General features: G+C 43.0%; 1 protein-coding gene across 20 annotated transcripts in view; it reads right to left on the bottom strand.

Moving 5' to 3' along the window:
* Positions 1-20,185, bottom strand: part of AASDH (aminoadipate-semialdehyde dehydrogenase) — a 39,671-nt gene extending 19,486 nt beyond the window's left edge. For 7 of the 20 annotated variants that reach the window (XR_010601462.1, XR_010601464.1, XR_010601466.1 and 4 more), the window contains exons 1-8: positions 20,020-20,157; positions 18,203-18,344; positions 16,146-16,399; positions 13,809-13,865; positions 12,798-12,918; positions 11,135-11,475; positions 9,439-9,631; positions 1,029-1,270 (exon numbers count right to left, since the gene is read on the bottom strand). Coding sequence is in view for 14 of the 20 variants with exons in the window: in XM_042841905.2 (XP_042697839.1) it covers positions 1,029-1,270; positions 9,439-9,631; positions 11,135-11,475; positions 12,798-12,918; positions 13,809-13,865; positions 16,146-16,399; positions 18,203-18,238 (1,244 nt within the window). In the remaining 6 variants the exon portion in view is untranslated. Of the gene's footprint in view, positions 1-1,028; positions 1,271-9,438; positions 9,632-11,134; positions 11,476-12,797; positions 12,919-13,808; positions 13,866-16,145; positions 16,400-17,029; positions 17,836-18,202; positions 18,345-19,556 lie in introns of all 20 variants that reach the window. The other 13 variants (XR_010601463.1, XM_065596859.1, XM_042841913.2 and 10 more) reach the window with 9 other exon arrangements.
* Between the last annotated feature and the right edge of the window lie 1,658 nt (positions 20,186-21,843).

The following is a 21,843-nucleotide window of genomic DNA, read 5'->3' as shown; positions in this document are numbered from 1 at the left end:
TGGCTACATATTTCAGAAAGCAAAATGAAAACTTCTGAGGGTCAGGAGCATCATGCAGTGTCTACACATTTCCACAGCTCCTATGAGAATTTCTAAACCCTCTATAATTAATAAGTTCCCTGACCACAAACACCAGGAATTATATGAAATTAGTAGAAAGCATTGACAGAATGGTTAAAGTATAATGCCAAAGAGACCAAGAAAGCCATTAGCAATGCATCATATGTCATGTGCTGAGGAGAGGATGGAAGCTAATTATAGTATTTACTTAATTTTACTGCTAGGTTCTGTACTGTAACTAGACTCACCTGTTCCTATATATATGAAGTTAACATAACCTCTGTTAAATTTCTTCCAGCATAAACAGCCTTCTCATTACTGAGGAAACCATGTGACTCAGTGTATAGTGCACTAGTATGTGAAACAGGAGACCAGGTTCTATTCTCAGCTCTTCTTCAGTGAGCTGGCACAGGCCTGCTGCAGGTTTTTAACTGCAGTGTAGACATACCCTGAGTTACTTCAGAAAAATCACTTAGGATCAATTTCTGCTGCCCTTACTCATAGAATAATTTCAAAGGAACTATCTGCTGAACAGTAAGGTATGCCATAATGTGAGGATGGGTGAAATAATAGAACCCTTAACTCCTATGCGCCTCAGTTTCCCCATCTATAAAATGGAGATAATGCTTCTCTGCTTAGCAGGGCACTTTGAAGTGAATGAAAAAGCATATGTGCGCTAAGTATCGTTACTACATCTATTATTGGATTTTCAGGTCAACTTTTTACAATAATTTTGCAAGAAACCACTGTGAAAACATAACATTTTGAAATGGATAAAGCCAAGCACCACTACTATTTCTAAACCTATGTTCATCAGCAGTTATCCTTCCACATATGCAACTTCCAGCCAAGTGAATAGGGATTCTGCCTGCAAAGGGCTTGCAATGTTGGGCCCTTAATACTTGATCACTAACAACTGCAAACTTTGTGTGTGCCAAAGCAGCTAGCAAAACAGTGAAATTTCTCACCGAATATCAGAGCTAAGAACTTCTTCAGGAATCCTGTAGCATGTGGCCCAGCTTGATACTTCTGTAATGCCATAGAGATTAAAAACATGTGTTTTGTTTTCCCTGCCCTTCCAGCTTCTCAAGACATTCAGTGCAGGAAATGCTTCTCCACCGAGGGCTAAGACACGGAGTGAAGTACTGGCAGACAACACAGTTGACTTAATAAGTTGATCTCCAAATCGTCTGAGAAATGTTGGTGTTGCCTGAGCAATGTTAAAAAAAAAAAAAGCATGTGTCACACACAAAAAGATATTTATGCTCTTACAGGTTATGGAAAACTGCAGGCCTACAAACACACAGTAAGCTGTAATATCTCAGGCGATTCTCAAATACAGCAAAAAGCCAAACAGATTCATGATACAATAATATCCATCATCAAAGTGCTGAACAGAACTGCTAACGATCTGAGTGGTGTGAAAGGATGTTTGTAAGAAAAGGAAGATTATCTTGGATGGAATTTTACAGGTGTAGATTGTTATCCATTCAAAGGAGTTCTTCGAACTGTCTTATCTGCAGGTCAAACAGCAGCTGACTGTTGATCCATGTGATACAGGCCCTGATTCTGCTTTGGGATCCCTTAATACAAACCACTTCATCCATGTGGAGTCCACTGCATTAACATGGAATTCTGTGTAGGAGCAAGGGTCACACTAATTTATTCTAATGTAGGATCATGGCCATATAGTGCAACTTACATCTAAAAGAAGAAATTACTCACTTTGTGCAGTAACGGTGGTTCTTTGAGATGTATGTCCTTATGGGTGCTCCACTGTATGTGTGTCCGTGTCCCTCCACTGCTGATCTAAGAATTTTGGTAGCAGTGTCCGTTTTGCACATACATGCACTGCCTCCCCCATCATGCTCTGCCACAAGGCTAACGAGTGCTATGCAGGCAAACCCTCCTCAGTTACTTCTCTACCACAGAGTTTATGATGAGAACTCCAAAGTAGAGGGGAGGTGGGCGGGTCATCTGTCCGGGCCACGTGGGAGCAATCAGTATGATGTTTGCTTTCTCTCATTTTATTTTCAAATGGGACTTTTAGCAATAGAGGGAATGGGGAAGACATAAAGAAGGCCCTTGTCCCATGAGAGGAGGAGAGCGTCCCCTATGGAGTCCTGGCCAATGCCCGCTCTGGAGCAGTACCGTGGACATTTCTTGCTCTGGTAAGTAGCGAACAAGTCTATTATCGGCATCCCCCATCATCGGAATATGTCTCAGAGTACTACTGAGTCTATCTCCCATTTGTGGCTGTGTGGGAATTTGTGGCTGAGACGGTCCACTGTCGTGTTGTGCATTCCCAGTAGGTAGGCCACTGATATTGTAACATTGTGGGAAGTGTATCAGTTCCATAGCTTTAGTGCTTCCCTACAAAGGTAAGGCGATCTGGCACCTCCTTGATGGTTTATGTAATACATGCATGCTATATTGTCTGTCATGACCTTTGTGCGTGTACCTCTGATCAGTGGAAGGAAGCATAGGCGCCGACTCCGTGGGTGCTCCGGGAATGGAACACCCCTGGAAAAAAATAGGGGGTGCTCAGCACCCACCGGGATGACCAGCTGTTGGCAGCCAGGGATCAGCTGTTTCGTGGGTGCCTTGGCAGATGAGCTGTTTCTTTGTCAGGCAGGTTCAACTGTTTTGTGCCTCCCTGCTCCAGCAGGGGCTGAGTGAGTTACATGCACACACAAAAAAAGCCTTAGGGTTAGAAGTGGGCGGGAGTGCTGGGCTATCAGCAGCAGTGCAAACAGCCCCTGCTCACCTGGTGCCGCCCCACACCTCTTGGGCTGGTGGTCATGGCGTTCACCTGTATGGCAGCTCCCTGCCAGCCAGGCTCGACTCCGGCCACAGGAGGCATCAGGTGACCCAAGGGAGCCCAGCTAGGCTAGGGCTGGGGGTAGGTACAGTGTCAGATTAGGGGGAGGCGAAGCCCCGGATCCTGGCAGAAGCTGCGCTGGGCGGGGGAGGGGAGGAGAGGTGGAGGAGGAGAAGCCCCGGACCCAGGCAGGAGCGATGTTGGGTGGGGGAGGGAGAGGGGAAGAGGAGTAGAAGTGCTGGACCCCAGCAGGAACTGCACTATGCGGGGAGGAGAAGACGCAGGCCTGAAGCCCCCAGCTCAGGAACCCCAGCCACCCTAATGGCAGAAGCTGCAGGGCTGAAACACCGACCCCCCTCTGTGCAGAGCTGGCTTGAACCCCTCTCTCTCCCATCCCCGCACTCAGAGTTGGCTCTTACTCTCAGACTGTGGAGAAATTCAGTCCAAATCTACCCACCTTGGTATCTCCATTTCCCACATCATCACACAGCCATGAATGGATTTAGCCGAGGAGGCAGGGTCAGCATTAGCCCCATTTGGCAGGTGGGATTTAGGGCACATAGAGATGAAGTCACTTTCCCAAGGGTAAGCAGGGAGTCTGTGGCAGAGCAGAGAATCAAACCCAGAACACCTGAGCCCCAGGCCTCTGCCTTAACCACTAGACAACCCTTCTACCTGGTTTGGCTGACAACTGAGCCCTGGGAGGGCTGCCAAGGAGGACACACCAACTAAGGGTACCGCGATAGGCCCGTTAGAGTGTTAGGTAATGCAGTGTCTCTGGGGAGGAAGCCTTGGTGCTATGCCATATCAGGGCCATGAGAAAGAACTAGACACTGTATACCCCTGAAGGGGGCACAGAGTGTGTGACTCAACCAGAGGGCTGAGTCACTGAAGACTCGCCGAAAGAACCACTGGCCAGGGGATTAGGGAGGTGGTGTGGGTGTGAAGGAAATGGGAGGGGGCGCGCCTGCGAGAAGTTGGTGCCACCACCTTGCAAGAACTGAAAGAAAAGCAGACTCAGACCCAGAAAAGGGGCACCCATGAGAGGTGGGTACTGCCTCATTCAAAACTGAGGCCAGGTCTACACTACCCCCCTAATTCGAACTAAGGTACGCAACTTCAGCTACGTGAATAACGTAGCTGAAGTTCGAAGTACCTTAGTTCGAACTTACCTTGGTCCACACTCGGCAGGCAGGCTCCCCCGTCGACTCCGCGGTACTCCTCTCGCCGAGCTGGAGTACCGCAGTCGACGGCGAGCACTTCCGGGTTCGACTTATCGTGTCCAGACTAGACGCGATAGTCGAACCCAGAAGTTAGATTGCCAGCCGCCGAACTAGCGGGTAAGTGTAGCCAAGGCCTGAGTGATTGTAGGGACATATCTGCCAGAGAGGGAGGCGCTTGAGAGAGGCGGCTTTATTATACCAGAAGTGAGATCTTCGTACCAACCCTGATCTACAAGGATGCCACCCCACTACAGGCACTTCCAGTCCCGGTCATAGAGGGTGGATTTCAGGTGATGCTGATGGCCCCTTGAGTTCACCACGTCCACAATGATCAAACTAGGAGGCGGGTGGAAGAAGAAAAATCCCGTGTCTTTTGCTGGCATGTAATTTTTTAAAATCAGGCCACTTGCACATTGGCGGGACCGATCCAGGGATCTGCCATATGAGTTTGGCGGAGTCCAAGAGAGCCTCGTTAATAGGGAGGGCTACACCGGATGAAGCAGAGGAGTGTAAAATGTCTAATATTTTATGGTGTGACTCGGTCATCTTTTGTAATGGTAGTTTTAATGCATCTGTCACGCTCTTAGCTGGCTCCTGGAAAAGCTTGAAGTCATCTGCCAACGGGGGCATAACTGTCTCATCTGGTGATGACTAGGAGAAGTTAGTCTGGGACATAGCTACTCCTTCAGCTGCTGCATCAAGGGCATCAGAGTCCCCTGAACTGTTAAGAAAGGAACAAGAGGCTGAAGTCGAGGAGGAGGCTCTCTCATTGTCTCCTGATAGGCCCAAGCTAGAGCCACGGGAGGCATGGTGTCTATGTGCTTGCCAAGGGTCCAAGTAAGGCCACAGAGGGTGGGAAGGGTCCTGAAGGTGGGTACCATGGCTGCCCATACCCAGGGGCCTGAGGAGCGGTCTGGTTGAGGTCCATACTGGAAAGGGGTACTGTAGGGTGGATGAGAGAAGCAACAGGAGACTCTGTCTTCTTGGTCACGGTCTTACTCAGCACTTGAAAATGGGGGTGCATGGCATGTCATCTCTGGCGAGCCTGGAGCTCTGGGTGGATTCAGTACTGTGACCCCTGTAGCAAGCATAGGTGAGTCCAGTACATCAGACACTGAAAGGTTTGTCGTGTACCAGAAGTCCAGCAGTGTCATAGGCATTGGTACCGGTAGTGATTGGAGGTGCCAAGATGTCTGCACCGAGGAAGTTGGCGATTCAGTCATGAGTGAGCAGTCTGCTGGTGTCTAGCATGCGGAAGACATACCGATGTATATGTCCGCACTGAAGGAGCCTTCCCCAGGGAAGTTATCTAGTTTTCTCACGCCCCGTTGGTACCAATGATTCTTGGCCTGTGCCCATCAGGTCCTTAGGCAACCCAACACGTTCTGGTGGGGTTGTGTTGAGCGAGCTCTGGGTACCGGATTTAGACAGCTTCAATGCCGTCGGTACTGATGGTACTGAATGAGCCAGAGATCATTTTCGTCTCAGTCAGGGCTCACTGTGGGGACTTACGGCTCTTTCATTAGAAGCCTTGTCTGAGTGGCTCATGGTTGTTTTCTTAGGCTCACCTCAGAGGGTTGCAGTGAGGATTCCGGCCGGCCAGCGTCTTAGCGCAGCAAGGATGGTGGTTGGAGGGCCACTTCCATTCTATTCTCTATCCTTCCTGGATCTGGGTTTCAATTGTTGGCATAAAACATACTTCTTGGGGATGTGGTTCTCTCCCAAGCAGTGGACACACTGAGAATGACCATCACTCACTGGGATAGATTCTTTGCAACTGAGACACTTCTTGAAGCCCAGTGAACTGGGCATACCCTGTGTCCGGGGAGGTCCCTAGATGCGGTGAGGGTGGGGTTGATGAAAAACAAAGGGTTTTTTTTTATTATTATTAAATAAAAGATAAATGAGCGAAAAAGGGAGCTCTAAAAAGGTAGCTAAAGTAGAGAACGAATTAGCAATTCTATAGAAGGTGGCAGAGCATGGGGGGAGGGGAGGTGCATGCGCGGACTGAACGGACAATGCTATTAAATTCTCTGATCAGCAGCCCAGCCAAGGCAAGGCAAGGAATGAGTTATAACTGGCAAGAAATGTTAGAGACGAGAAGAGGTTCTGCAAATATGTCAGACAAAAAAGAAAATCAGGGATGGCGTGGGCCCGCTGCTCAATGGAGAAGGTGAGTTGGTTAACAGGAAAGGATAAGAAAGTGGAGTTGCTCAATGTCTACTTTGCTGCAGTCTTCTTACAAAAAATAACGTGACCAACCTATTAGCGAAGTGACAGACAAAAAGGGGAAGAGATGCGGATCGGGATAAGTAAAGAACACGTCAGAGGTCTTCTGACTAATTTGAATGAATTTAAGTCAACGGGGCCTGATGCTATTCACCCGAAAGTGCTCAAGGAATTAGCTCAAGAAAGCTCGGTGCCACCGACGATAATATTTGCAAGCTCATGAATGACAGGAGAGGTCCCAGAAGACTGGAGAAGGGCTAGCATAGTGCCCATCTTTAAAAAGGGGGGAAAGGAGGAGCTGGGGAACTATAGACCAGTCAGCCTGGCCTTGATACATGGGATGCTACTAGAGCAATGTATAAAATATTCCTTTTGCAAATACCTGGAGGATGAAGAGGTCATCGCTAGCAGCCAGCATAGATTTACCAAGAACAAATCATGCCAAACCAGCTTGATTTCCTTCTTTGACAAGGTAACTGGTTTGGTGGATAGGGGAAATGCAGTGGACATAATATACCTGGAATTTAGTAAGGCTTTTGACATAGTCCCACATGACAGTCTCATAAGTAAGCTGGAGAAATGTGGATTTGGTAGTTCTACCGTTAAGTGGATACATAATTGGTTAAACAACTGCAAACATAGTAACTATTAATGGAATGATGTCAGACTGGAAGGAGGTCTCAAGTGGGGTTCCACAGGGATCTATTTTGGGTCTGGTGTTATTTAACATCTTTATTAATGACCTGGATGTAGGACTAGAGAGCAAACTGATCAAATTTGGAGATGACACAAGAGAGGTTGCAAACACTTTGGAGGACAGAACTCAAATTCAAAGGGATCTGGATAAGTTGGAGAACTGGGCAATAGACAACAAAATGAAATTCAATAAAGACAAATGTAAGAGCTACACTTAGGGGGATAAAACAAACATGTACAAATACAGAATGGGGGATAACTGGCTTGGCAGCAGCACTGCTGAGAAAGATCTGGGAGTTGTGGTGGATCACAACCTCAACAAGAATCAACAATGCGATGCAGTTGAAAAAAGCAAATGCAATTCTGGGTTGCATTAAAAGAGGCATAGCATGCAAGTCACTCGATGTGATGGTACCACTCTACTCAGCGCTGGTTAGGCCTCAGCTGCAGTACTGTGTCCAATTCTTGTCGCTATTGTATAGAAAGGGTGTAGTGACAAAGATGATCAAATGGATGGGATGCAAGCCATATGAACCAAGGCTGAAGGAACTGGACATGTTTAGTTTGGAAAAGAGGAGATTGGGGGACTGGGGGCGGGGGGGACAAATCCTGCATCTTGGAAGGGGGTTAGACTAGATGAGCCTTGCAAGTCCCATTTAACCCAATGGGTCTACGAAAATCACAGCCTTCTATTTAATAGTCAGCACTCAACAGTCCATTAAAAACTTTGATGGCTCCTAAATGGACATGATTAAGAAAAGGACAAGCATTAATTTTTCCACGAGTTTTTTCATGGCTTTGCTCAAGTCTGTCCAGAAACATCAGAATCCTCACAGGAACGGCAGCCTTGAAGTTTGAGAAACACTGTCACAGAAATTATTAGTCAACTAAACCCTAAAGAGAACTTGTATCATTTCTTTCACTAAGGGCCCTTCCCTTTACTGATCAAGATAGTGATCAAACTCAAGGAAATGCAAATTAAAAACGTTACCAAAATTTCCCAACCACCACCAACCCTAAAAACAGTTCAGCTGCTTAAGAAACATCTGACTTGCTAATTATGGCTACAACTTAAGAGAAATAGGCCAGGGGAAAAAAACCTCTAAAAACATCAGGCAACACAGTGGTCAAGATGTTTTAGTGTGCCAGGAAAAAGTCTGTGTAGAAGTACCCTGTAGTACCAGGATTTTACTTACTCCCTCCATTGTAAACCGAGCAGAAGTAAGAGGACCTGACAATTAATATTTTTTAACAGCTGGATTATTTTTGCTGTGGTATCTTCACTTAATTGTTAAGTAAACCTGAATTTACACCCTCAATCACCTACTTCCTCCTTTTCTCCAAGAGAGAAGGAAATCTTTAAAAAGAGTGTGTGCATGCAGGATGGAAGGCTATACAAATGACTTGGGAGTTGGAAGGAAGATATAGAGGGCTGGAAGCAGAACTGAAGAAAATACCCTTTCCTATGCTGGCTGGGTGTCTTCCTGGTAAAAGTATTGCAGTCACAATGTTAATTAAAACCCTGTCACTTTAAGAGGTTGTGTGGTTTCAATAATGGATATGCCTCACTAACCAGACTATTAACATATTACTGCCTATACATAAAACAGATATCCTGCTTAAAGTTTTAGATTTATGAGAAACAACTTACATAGATCCACCTCTCCGCCAAGAGCAGAGATTTTTAATTTTTTTACTCAAGTATTAGCTGTTGCATAGTACCATATCATACCCCAGAATATGCAGTTGGGCTTATTCAGTTAATAAGGATTACAAAGGACTATTATTTCTAGTATACTCTACAGGCAAATTAGATTTTAGTCTGTTAAAATTCAGTTCACACCAGAGGAGATCTCTCTCTACCACAGGAAATGAAGCCAGTGCAATCTTGGGTGAGCTAACAGCTTATAAACAGCCAAATTTACTGGGGAAATAATCATTCTGATTCTTATTACTAGCTCTTTATCATGTTATAAATGGCACTATTGATGCATACTTTAGTTTATCGTGTTTCTGGCAATGGGACTATTTCCAGGATTAAGAATTACTTAGGGCTGCAAGATCAAGCCCATTATTTGGTGCCAGAGTGAATGTCAGCGGAAATTAAAAAGCTACATAATTAGCAGGAGCCTTCAGCTGAATGTCAGCCCTGTCTTCAGTCAAATCTCATCTGTCATACATCACTGAGAACAATCCTTTCAAATGGTAATTTCTTAACATTATGAAGCTCTAGTGCTCTGTAGCAAAGAGGATAACAGATGCATAAAAACTAAAGGGAACTGATGCCGCAGTAAAAACTTCTTTATCATTACAGTATCTTGCAAAATCTGCACACACAGGCAAACAGAAAGAATAAGACACAAAATACATCCCTTGTATCTCAAGAGGACCCCATTGCGAATGGCTTACCTGCAATACTGTGACCCTGTGACGGTGAAAAAGAGCAGCAGACAACTTCAGAGGCATCATTTTTATGGGGTTTGGTACTATAAGCAGAGAGGCTCCACTTGTCAGAGCAACGAACAACTCAACTACAGATGGATCAAATGTCAGAGGTGAGGCCATGAACAGCATATCATGTGGTGAGATCTTAAATAGGGATCTAAAATAAAAAAAGAGGCCAGAGTTATTAAGCCTGGTGCATATATATGCTGGTAACTGGTTGGCACTATTTAAAAACAGAAGGGGATCTGAGTTGGAGTACTTGTATGGCATAGCATCTGTACCTAGATTAATAAAAATTTAATGCCAGAAGGGACCATTAAGATAATCTAGTATAACTGCCTGCATACACAGGAAAATTTCACCAAGTGGTTCTTGCATCTTCAAACCCATTACTCCTGGTTGTGCTAGAGCATATCCTTCAGAAAGGCATCTGCATCTATGTTCTGCATGCTGGGGAGGAAGCTCTGTGCAGATTTTGAATGGTCTGTGCTCATTCATCAGTGCCGCTCTGTATCTACACTCCATATTGGGCTAGCAGCGTTTCCATTACTAGTATTTTTGAGCAGGTATTTACCAGAACAAAGAAAAGCCAAGAAAACTAGAACAGGAATTAGGATTTAAAGAGGAAAATAATTCCTATATGAGAGCTGGAAGGAGGTATCGGAGAGTCACAAGTTCAAGTTTCTGTATCTATTTCATTTAGAGTACCAGCAATAAAATGTCTATATTATGATCAACATGATATCTGGGACTAATAAAATCAGGTCAAGCATGTTAAGAATAATGTATAACCAAGCAAAGTAATAAATATTATTCTATTTAGAAAACGACAAAGAAAGTTTGGAGGGAGAGGGGGAGCCACAAACACATAACAATGGCAACTCATAGAATTTAAGACCAGAAGGCACCATTATGATCATCTAGTCTGACCTCCTGCACATTGCAAGCCACAGAACCTCACCCACCCACTCCTGTAATAGACCTATATCTTCAGGCTGAGTTACTGAAGTCTCAAACCATGATTTAACAACTTCAAGTTACAGAGAATCCACCATTTACACTAGTTTAAACCAGTATGTGACCTGTGCCCCATGCTGCAGAGGAAGGCGAAAACTCTCCAGGGTCTCTGCCAATCTGGCCCGGGGAAAATTCCTTCCCAGCCCCAAATATGGCGATCAGTTAGATCCAGAGCATGTGGGTCTTCAACTCCAGTTGGCTTCAACTGTTTGCAAAATGAATTTGTGAAGATTAACTTCTATTGTACTAAAATTATTCTTGCCTCAGTCATTCCTGGTAGTTCAATACCATACCTGATACTAGACTTTGGCACAGTCCCCCCCTTAACCACAATTTTGTAATCACCTTATTTTGCAATGTACTTTGTGAATGTAAAATATGATTACTTGCAAGTTAATAAAGCTTTCCAAAGGGCACCAATTCCTGGCTTTATATACTTACTCTTGCAAAAGCTAGCTTTTGCAATTTTTTCCTTTCCTTTACAGACCAGTGAAGATCACCTCCAGTGAGGTGATTCACAAAATATAGCACGACTATAGCGATCAGTGACAAGCAAATACAAGCACTGTTATTTTGAAAAATCTCGCCTCTAATTGTCAGCCATTTGAAAATATAAAAAGGATAATTTGGAAAGTAAACTTACTGAAGATGAAGAATATTTGGCACAATACATTTATGAGGTACTCTGACTATTCTGGGGATCCCTGTAGTTCCTGATGTATGCAAGATGTATGCCAAAGAACGTTGCTGCCTGACATCCGTGTACCCCCTTTGTGATGTCTTTGATTTAAGTTGGTCCAGGTCAGCTGCGTAATCTGTCTCCCAATTACTTGCAGCTTTGGAGAGTCCATTTTTGTCTTCTGCGCCATCTAACAGCAGATTTACATCAACATCATTCCAATTAATTTGAAAAAGAGTTAAACCAACATCATCTATTGCAAAAGAACTCTGGTAAAACCAGCCAGCGTGGGATATTTTGAATTTCTGTAAGAGAATAAAATAGTTTACAGGCAAGTTAAAGGCAAAACTCAGTGCACAGTTTTACGGTCTCCATTCCCATATTGTACTACTAACAATAAAAATAAAAATTCTCAAAAGTGACTAGTGATTTTGAGTGCCTCCACTTTTGGGAGCCCAACCTGAGACAGTTTTAAGAAGTCTGGTTTTCAGAGAGCAGCTGTTTGCTCCTTTTTATAAAAATTGTGGATGAATTTAATACTCATAAAAATGATGATCTAATAATCAGTAGTAAATTAGATGTTGTACAGGTTTTCTCCAAGAGTTCTGCATTCCATCTTGACAGGAAACACCTACTGGGGAGGAAGACTGGAAGGGTTCCTGAATACCAATGCCCACCATTGTGGAATGTGTTACAAAATCATGGAAGTGAATAAGTGAACCAGAAAATAAGGTGATGTTTAGAGAAAAAGCATCCAAGTACTTCACATTATCTGAAAGTGTCTGTGACAAACTAAGGTAGATCACCCTTGTCATGCTGGCAAACCAGTTGCCAGTTCATGTCAAGGCCTCTGGGTCTCAACTGAACACTGACAAACACATATCTGGAACTTCCTGTCCCCCAAGAGGTAGTAGGTAGGTTAAGAGGAGAATTCTCCTGTCGATCTAGTGCTGTCTCCACTGGGGTTGTTGGTTTAACTAGGTCACTCAGGGTGTGGATTTTTCACAACCCTGAGTGAGGTAGTTATACCAACCTAATTTCCTAGTGTATACCAGGCCCTAGTCTCCAACGGGAGGTGTTATCGCCTGTCCAATAAAGAAGGCCCAGCTTCAGAGGAACTACTGCGGAATATCATCGATTATTATAGGATTGGTTACAAGCATTGTCTTCGGTGTGAGATTTAAAGTGCAACTGACCTTGGGTAAGTGACATCCTTTGGGATTGGGAGAAACCAGTAATACTGTTGTGATTTTGGGCGTAAGAGACCATCTATCACAAAGGCAAGCTTAAATGGTTGGTACCCAAGGAGATCGGAGTACCCAAGGAGACTGACGGTCACTCCACATTAAGACTGTAATAGTGCCTGAGGAGTTTATACTTGATAATTGGTTGGTGAAATCTAAGTATAGAACTCCAAGCCAATTTGGGGTTTGTTCCCTGCGTCTTAACAGTCTCCCCTAAGGTTGAGAACTCGTTTTTGACCCACTACAGAACAGCTTGAAAACCATTCACTGTCAAAATGAAGACAATTACATCAGAACTCTTGGTAAATAAAAGGCAACTAACTCAACTGCTTCAATTTTCTAAATCCCATTTTAATGTTCCTTTTAGGATCCTTAACACTTACATTTATTTTGTCATTCTCAACAAGGATATACCGGAGGTTACATTTCTTCATAAAATAGTTAGATAACACTGGTGGTGCATCTGGATCAAGAGGAGAATATGCAGCTGGAACTTGGAGGATTCTAACAAGGCAAAAATTCTAGTCAATGAATAGCATTGTAAAAGACAAAGAGTTAAACTATATCTTCATTTTTACATAAATTCCACAGATGCTTCTTTTTATGCTATGAGGTTCCTTAGTTTCCAGACATAGGCAGCATATGAGCCTTTCGTTTGGGGAGGCTTAAATGTGAGTGCCGGAAGCTCCCTAGAAGTGTGGGAGGGGAGGCCGGGGGGGCCCCGCCGGAGCCTGGATTGTGGCCCAGCCCCTGCTCGCACCTCTTCCCCTGAGGCTTTCCTCCCCCCCACCACTGCTCGCTCCTCTTCCTCCGAGGCCTGGGTACAATATGTAGCACGTGTGTACATGGAGCAGATGCACAATACATGCTAGGAACATCATCGTTTTATTCTCGCAAGTTCATGAGATCTGGCTTGTGAAGATTTGAGTTATATAATCTCTTCCCTAACAAAGACAGATAAGTATCATCCCACTGTCATCAGTTATGCTTCTTTCATACTGCTGTGTTTCTTCAGTGCTTACTATTATCACTACTGTGCATATGAACCACCTAGTGGCTTAATTTACCAAATAAGAATTCTTGGCTTTTTGTCATTATCAAAAAACCCTGAGCATCCAGATTAATAAAGCTGATGGTATATTAATCAGGTTTTTAAAATTCTGCTGAGGTTTCATTTTTGAAAAAAAAAAATCTATTACTATTTGGCTTTCCCTTACAAATTAATTCTCATCACACTACGTATTTTGCTAAACAGAACAAGGGATAACTGATTCTAAAACACTACAGGAACAAAACCAGCCAAATTTGGGAGAAAGAGCAAATAAAGCAATCAGCAGTTGGTATAAGGGCATGAGCAAAAACAGGTTCAGTACATAAAGCTTGTTTTAACTCACTGTTTTTTTGCTTTCATCAGTGAAGTTGAGCACGTGCAGGAGAAAATGCCATTAAATCTAAAGGTGCATTACACATGCATGAACAGTAAGTAAGTACACACTCATTGGTCAAGGAACTTACAAGTTATACTGGTGAAGTCAGTGGAACCTTTAAGCACTTGTAATTCAGTACACATGTGTGGCATAATGCCTCCCAAAGCACCAAGAATTGTGACCACTGCTGCACACATTGGTCACATGTTAAAAAAATGTTATGGTTGTGACACAGTTAAAATAAAGAATTAGGAAATGCAAAAGTTAGGATTCCAGCAGTAACATGAATTTAGCCATGATGCACATCCCGTGTTTGATATATTTTATGATTAGGCCTGGAAGAATATAATTTTTATTTTGTTATGATTTTGATAGATGTCTGTTTATTTGTATGCATTTTTAGATTATCAATTTAAATTTTCACAATTACACAAAATTATGGGTTTTAAGCATTTTTAAAAATCTATTTATAATTTTCCCAGTTGCAGGAAATTATGGAGCAATGGTAAGATAATAACTGAATGACTGATATTGAGAAGTTAAAGCTTTATAAACTTAGCACACAAATTGCCAACACCACATGTCAAAATATACAAAGTATACTTAAATCAACAAATCATACCTGTTTTTAAGATTCATTCACTAGTCCATTTGTGAACAAGCCTAATTCATAAGTCTAAATTACTGTTTTTCTCAAGCAGTATTTTTCTTACTTTGCCTATCTGTAAATTTTGATTGTGATCTATGGAAATATTGCATCATCTTTTTAATATGTAGAGTGAAATCAAGGTTTACTGACATTTACTGATAAAAATCAGATTCTTTCAAACCTATTTCTGATGTATATGGTAACATTTTAAACTAGTTAACCAGAAAACAAGGGAACAGAAAATAGTGCTCATGTGCAATATTGTTGAACTAACAGTAGTGTTGAAGCCTCAACTTTTACATTTCCTCATTACTTGTTATTTTAATCATGCATCCTTATTGTTGCAACTTAATTCTGCATTTCATTTTCTAGATTTTCTTTTAGAGAAAAAATCCAAAGCAAGTTGTTAAAATTTTAAGCATATTATCTTGAATCAGGTTACAGCCAAATTAGATGGATTTAAAGCCTGAAACTTGAACTTAGCCCTAATTGTGAATTAGTACCTTTGTTTGGCTGGGGGGAGTGGGAGAAAAGGAGAGGGGAGTTAACTGAACAGAGGTATGACGGTCTGGAAAAAAAAATCACTATTTAAATTAGACTATATGTTTATGTCTAAAGATATACATTTAAACAAAGATGTGCTGCATATTCATGGACAGTTATGTAGGCCTTGGCTACACTTGCAAGTTACAGCGCTGTAAAGCCGCCCACAGCGCTGTAACTCACTGACTGGCTACACTGGCAAGGCACGTACAGCGCTGTATCTCCCTGGGTACACCGCTGCAGTTACTCCACCTCCCCGAGAAGCATAAGAGATACAGCAGAGTGGCTACGACTCTCCCCTGTGAGTGTGTACCAGGAATCAACCTGGAGCGCTGTACTGATCACCTTGTCAAGTGGCCAATCCTCTCCATTGTTGTGACCGGCTGCAGGAATGCGGAAATGCCGGTTTCAAACTCGTACCACAGAGAAAAAGCAAACAGTTTGCTGTTTGCTTTGAGTGAGTGAAACGAATGAGCAGGGGGCCGGGAGTTCGGAACTTGCAAAATGGAGTGCTGACACGATCCAAAAAGCACTCTCTCCCCCCACACTCCCTGTCGCACTCCACCCCACCCACATGTATGCTGGGATAGCTGCCCATAATGCACCGCTCCCAACACAGCTGCAAATGTTGCAAGTGTGGCCATGCCACTTTGCTGTCAGCCGTCAGTGTGGACAGACTGCAGCGCTTTCCCTACTCAGCTGTACGAAGACAGGTTCACCTCACAGCGCTGTACAGCTGCAAGTGTAGCCAAGGTCATAGATATGCACTGGTAAAGGAAACGTAAGCGTTTTAATTGCTTTGCAAGTGAATGTAAGAGCCACAAGCCAAAGTGCTCTGGAATTGTTTTTTTTTTTTTTTTTTTTGGTAAAGAAAAAACAACACACATCCCCCCTGGATTTACCAATACTGCAATAAGGATGCATAACATTCGAAACAGTTCAGCTATAGCAGTTTATAAAATCAGTTAAAATGGGTCTAGCTACTAGTGCTCCACTGGTTTTGAAGTTTGTTGATTTAAAAAAAATAATAATAATAATAATAAAAAAATTTTTTTAGTGTAGCCTGACTATAGAGAAGACAAAAGGTAAAATAGAAGTATTCAAAGTATTACCCTAAAATCCAAGATGGTAAATTTATTCCAGGATAGCAGTAAAGGCCTATTTCAAACCTTCCTCTGTGATCACAGTAGTTTTGCAGGAAAACTGTTAATTCGGTGGCTAGACTAACAACCTCCTTGTAAGTGTAGAAAACTGGAGGTTTATCATTATATTCATCAAAACATACTGCTTTTCTATCAGAATACAGGCTGGCTGCCTGATGCACCATCTCCTGAAGAGTCATTTTAAGTACATAATCTTCAGTCCCCTAAACAGATAAAAATAATAATCAGAATTCATTGTAATCCTTTATTATTTATATTATGAATATAAAAGGCAGCTTAGTCTAGTGAAAAAGAAATCCAAGGAAACAGCATGAGACCTCTTCTAAAAGCAATTTAAAAAGACTGTGCCCAATTAAAGACTATATCTTTTTAAAACAAGTTATTCATATTACAAACCTTAATCTGAATTTTAAAAGTATTTTTTTATTTTACTATTTGCTATTTTTGTTGTTTGCTTACTTTTAAAATTAGAACAATTAAAAAAGTCTATTCAATTTCCACTTTCAGGTTCTTATACTCTAATGTAATGCTTAGATTGCAAACACTGGAGGAAATTATTTTGCCTTTGAGGGCAGAAGGGAAAGAAGTATTTTCGACTAAAAAGGAAATACTTCTACTGGTGTTCAGTTTTGTAAAAGCTTGTGTTTATAAAATGTATATTTTGAATCTTTAGAGATAAACTGAAACACTTGTTTTAAAGAAATAACATTTAAAGATCCCAGTCTTGCCACTGACTTCAATGGAGCCAGGATTTCTTCAACAGAGTATGTCTACACATAAACATTACAAACACACACACAATATAATTAGAAATTAACTTCTCCTTTATTTACCTGGCAAGAGTTCAATGCTCTGTTTTTCTCTAATAAGGACTGTAGACATCACTATTTCAGTAATCCTTCTTCCCCACATTCCTCGAGTACATAATTATCATATTTGTATGGCAAGTCCATATTTACAGTGTGAGATCTTATGGGTAGGGCCCTACTAAATTCATGGCCATGAAAAACACGTCACGGACTGTGAAATCTGGTCTTGTGTGTGCTTTTACTGTATATTATACAGATTTCATGGGGGATGACCAACATTTCTCAAATTGGGGGGCCTGACCCAAAAGGGAATTGCAGGGGGTCACACGGTTATTTTAGAGGGATTGCAGTATTGCCACCTTTACTTCTGGGCTGACTTCAGAGCTGGGTGGCCAGAGAGCAGCGGCTGTTGACTGAGGGCCCAGATCTGCAGGCAGCAGCGCAGAAGTAAGGGTGGTAATACCATACCATCCTTACTTCTGCGCTGCTGATGGAGACAGTTCTGCCTTCAGAACTAGGCTCCCATCCAGCAGATGCCGCTCTCCAGCTGCCCGGCTCTGAAGGCAGCATCGCCACCAGCAGCAGCACAGAAGTAAGGGTAGCAGTACCGCAGTACCGCAAACCCCCCCCCCCCACACACACACACAACTCCTTTTTGGGTCAGGACCCCTACAATTACACCATGAAATTTCAGATTTAAATAGCTGAAATCATGAAGTTGACAATTTAAAAAATCCTGTGGCTGTGAAATTGACCAAAATGGACCGTGAATTGGGTAGAGGCCTTGCTTCTGTGTGTTCTCTGTGCAGAACTTATTACACATGTGGACACTATAAAACAAAATAATGAAAGACAGTTAAAGAACTGCAAGGAACCCAGCTGTCTGTATTGATTAGGGACTAAGTTCGGTTTGCCATACTTGTGAAAGTAGTCCTATTGATTTTAATATGACTTTGCATATAAGTAAGGTGAGCAGAATTTGACCTTAAGTATTAGTGATGTATGCTGCTGCAGAAGAAACATGTACAATTCTCAAAAACAAAGCAATCCCATGCATCAAGGGGTGAAGAGATCATAAAGTTTTTAAAGAGGTAATTTAAGGCCATTTAAATAAGTGAAAACTGGTAATAATAAAAACAGAAAAGCACTTTCAAAGCCAAATCTCCTTGGTTTTCCTCATATATATCATTTACTTACTGTTATGAAGGTTACATAGATCCTACTTCCAAACATTTGACGACAAACTCTTCTACATGTTTATAATTGCACAAGTTCAGTTATTTTTGAATCACAATTGTCCAGATATGCTGAATGTCATCAAGCTGAAATTCTGCATGAGCTTGAAGGAAACAAACAAGAAAACTTAAGAGTTGATACAATTATTGTTAAATAACTGCTGGAGTTTTCCTGTAGATTATAATTCTACTCCCAGGCAATTTATATTAACTGTAAACAAATATCCACCACAAAACATTACATAAAAATATAAAATAAGTGGCATATTCTCACTGATTTCAAGGCTGCAGAAACAGACCCAATGTTAGAGGAGAGGTTAACTAAAATTTACTAAAGGAAGTATAACCAAACTTTCTCTGTCATGCCTAGGCATTGATTTATATAGTGAGAGAAATATTATGAGGCATATCCTCAATCCCGTGCACAGGCTTTTGCCTGCTATCACTACTGAAGTGTCTTTTCACCTAACACCACATTTTTATGAACATGGTAGAGGAACACTTCCATATTTTTTTAAACTTACTGTTACAAATAATACTTATGATCACTAAAACAAAAAGCTTTCTGTTAAGGTTAATGAAAAAAATGTTTCTAGTTCTTCAGTTTGTTTTATTTGTGAATTTGCCAGCATTTAGTGTATGTGGATCTTTCACACAGTAACATTTTTGAAAAACCAGGAAAAACGTGAATTTAAAACCACAAAAATTGACAGGGGACCAGGAGGAAATTATTGTTTATGGAATTGTTAGCAATATTGAGTTGGCATTGTCCTTTAAAATACAGAGGGAAGATATTTTTGTAACCAAAGCCACAAACTTCCAGTGCTAATAGCGATCACTCCATTTTATGCATTACAATACCTTTATATAAACCATTGTTTTCCAAAATAAAATACATCACCAGATTACTTTTGTGCACGCACACACATCTTAAACTAGGAAAAAATGTTTTTGCAACCTGGTTGGACAAAAGTAACCATGACCTATAGAAACCAACACAAGAATATGCTTCAAAATGACATTTAACTACCTACAATCAGTGTTGCTCATTACATCAGAAATACACTGTAGAAATTAGAAATTTACTTAGATGTAATTGAAGCTGATTCATTTATTGAAGCAAAGACTGTTGATAAATTGTTATTTATTCAATTTATTGACAGACCTCAAAACAACTGGTAAGATAGTTAAACACATCTGTTCTCTCCAGGACAGGGCACACAACCCAGCACATCTGGATCCAAGCGCAGACCATCTATTGTCTGGCCGGAAACAGAGTAGGACATGCTGGGAACTCTCGTCTCCCTCGGACGCACCTCACATCAGCCCAGACTCTGCAGGTTATTGTAGGCCCAGCAGACGAGAGCGACAAGGTGGGGGAGGTAGTACCTCCTACCGGGCCACGGCCTGTCGGGGACACGCTTCCCAGGGCCACGGCTGGTGTCCCCTCCCCGACCGGAGGGGCAGGTACGCAGGGCCAGCCTCTCTCCCTAGAGCTGTTTAAATCTCCCGCCGGCCGCGGTGGGACCCAGCGCCTTGGTTGTCGTCCTTCGTCCACGGCTCCTCTGACCCACGCGGGGTACCGCCAGGTGCGTGAGGGGAGACGCTGCGGGGCTGCGCTCGTACAAGGGCGGCTGCAACGTGGCTGTTTCACCCCTCAGCCCCAGCAGGGATCTAGCCGCGTAGCCCGGTCCGTTTCCGCCACCCCCACTGGCCCAGGCCTGGGCTGCTCCCCCCGCCGACACCTGCCCGAGAGCAGCCGTTGAAGCTCGCACCCACCTGCGCTCTCCGCCCTCCAGGGCCGCCGCGACGCCATCGAGCGCCGGTAGCCACAGAGCGCCCCAGGCTCGCCGCGACAACAGCAATGCGCCACCTTTGATTGGCCGAATGTTCTTTCTCCGATTGGCTCCTTCTAGGCAGCTTCGGATTGGCCGTGCTCTGTCCTAGCCCCGGTGTTCCCATTGGGTACTAGCTACAGCATTTTGATTGGATGCTAGGGTCAGGCTGTTCCATGCTCCCAGCAGCTGCGGGGAGACGGGTCTTGGAGCGAACAGCTCAACACCAACCTACTGAATGAGGCGCCTGGTGTGTGTGTGGGAAACCACAAAGCAGGGTAGGTGTAACTCAGTGGTTCCCAAACTGGGGTTCACGAAATGTTACAGGGGGTTCTCGGGAAAACATTCCCTAAGGGCGGACAGAGCTGTCCCTAGGAACCCCGGACAGCACAGAGCCAGCAGCCTGGAGCCCCTGGACTTCCAAGAGCTAAGCCCATCAAAGCAAGCATATCTATCACACTGAGGAGATTTAAACTTCAAGACTCTTTATAAGAAATGGAAAGGGAGGTGGATATTTTTTGCTGTTTTTAAAATTAAATAGGCAGCTAGTATTGTTTTTAAAATTATTTTAAAGAACAAGTTTAAGCTTTGTTGTAACGTGCGTTGTTTGGCTGGACTACTCAAGACCTGAATGCTTATGTAGGAGGAACTCTGAGTTGGCTTCTTAAATAGCTTCCTGCTGTTTCAAATCCGATACTCCTTGATGAAACATAGGAGCCTGGTCTTAGAACAGGCTTATTCAAAGTGATACAAGCTACGGAAGTGAGATCTTGGAAGAGTGTTGCCATTTTCATAATGTAATAAAAATAATGTAATTATTATTTATAATTAATAGTGTGTAATAAGCATGTCATAAAAACAAATTTTATATTTCCAAGATCACTGCTTTTATAATTTATACTCAGGTAAAGGAGAAAATCCCTGGAAATATTCATTTTTAGGAGGGGGTTCATAAGACTTGACATTTTAGTGAAAGGGGTTCACAGGTTGTTAAGGTTTGGGAACCACTGGTGTAACTCCATCTCCCCCCACACGGCGGAGATAAGACAGTCTGCTGCTCTCAGCTCGTTTAGAGGGGAGGTGGGGTTTAGTTGAGTGAGTGCCTACCAGGAGCATGCGCCCGGCTGGCTCCAGGCGCACTAGGAGCCCCTCATCACAGGGCATCAGCGGCCAACAAGAACCCTGGTCCCCAGCTGCTGGCAGGGCCCGCTCCAGGCACCAGCCTGACAAGCAGGTGCTTGGGGAATCCGCTCTGGAGAGGGGCGGCAGGTCCAGCTATTCGGCGGCGGCAAGTCCCTCACTCCCGCTCCGAGTGAAGGACCTCCTGCTGACTTGCCGCCGCAGATTGCGATCACGGCTTTTTTTTTTTTTTTTTTTTGGCTGCTTGGGGCAGCCAAAACCCTGGAACCGGCCCTGGCTGCTGGCGCACAAGTCTTTCACTGCCACAGAGCCATTCTTCCAGCCTAAGCTCTGTGTAAACTGAACAGTTTGTCTCTTTCACCAACAGCACTTGGGTTCACTAACAGCTACTACCTCACCCACCCTGTGTCTGCATTCAACAGTCACTCTTGTAAAAAGTGTAATAAAATGACTATGGGGAATATGGTCTTTTATGTCTGATATTTACAGTTCTAGCTCTTAAAATACACGCAGCCCAAGATATCATAGGCAATGACTAGCTGAAACTTCAAGCTGCAGAAATTAGTTTTAATTGATTACATACATGAATTGGGTTTTAGCCCACAAAAGCTTATGCCCAAATAAATTT

This window comes from Chrysemys picta, chromosome 5 (genome assembly GCF_011386835.1).
Source record: "Chrysemys picta bellii isolate R12L10 chromosome 5, ASM1138683v2, whole genome shotgun sequence".
Taxonomy (NCBI): Eukaryota; Metazoa; Chordata; order Testudines; family Emydidae; genus Chrysemys; species Chrysemys picta.
Note: the sequence above shows the minus strand (reverse complement) of the source record. Positions and strands in the feature narration are given on the sequence as shown.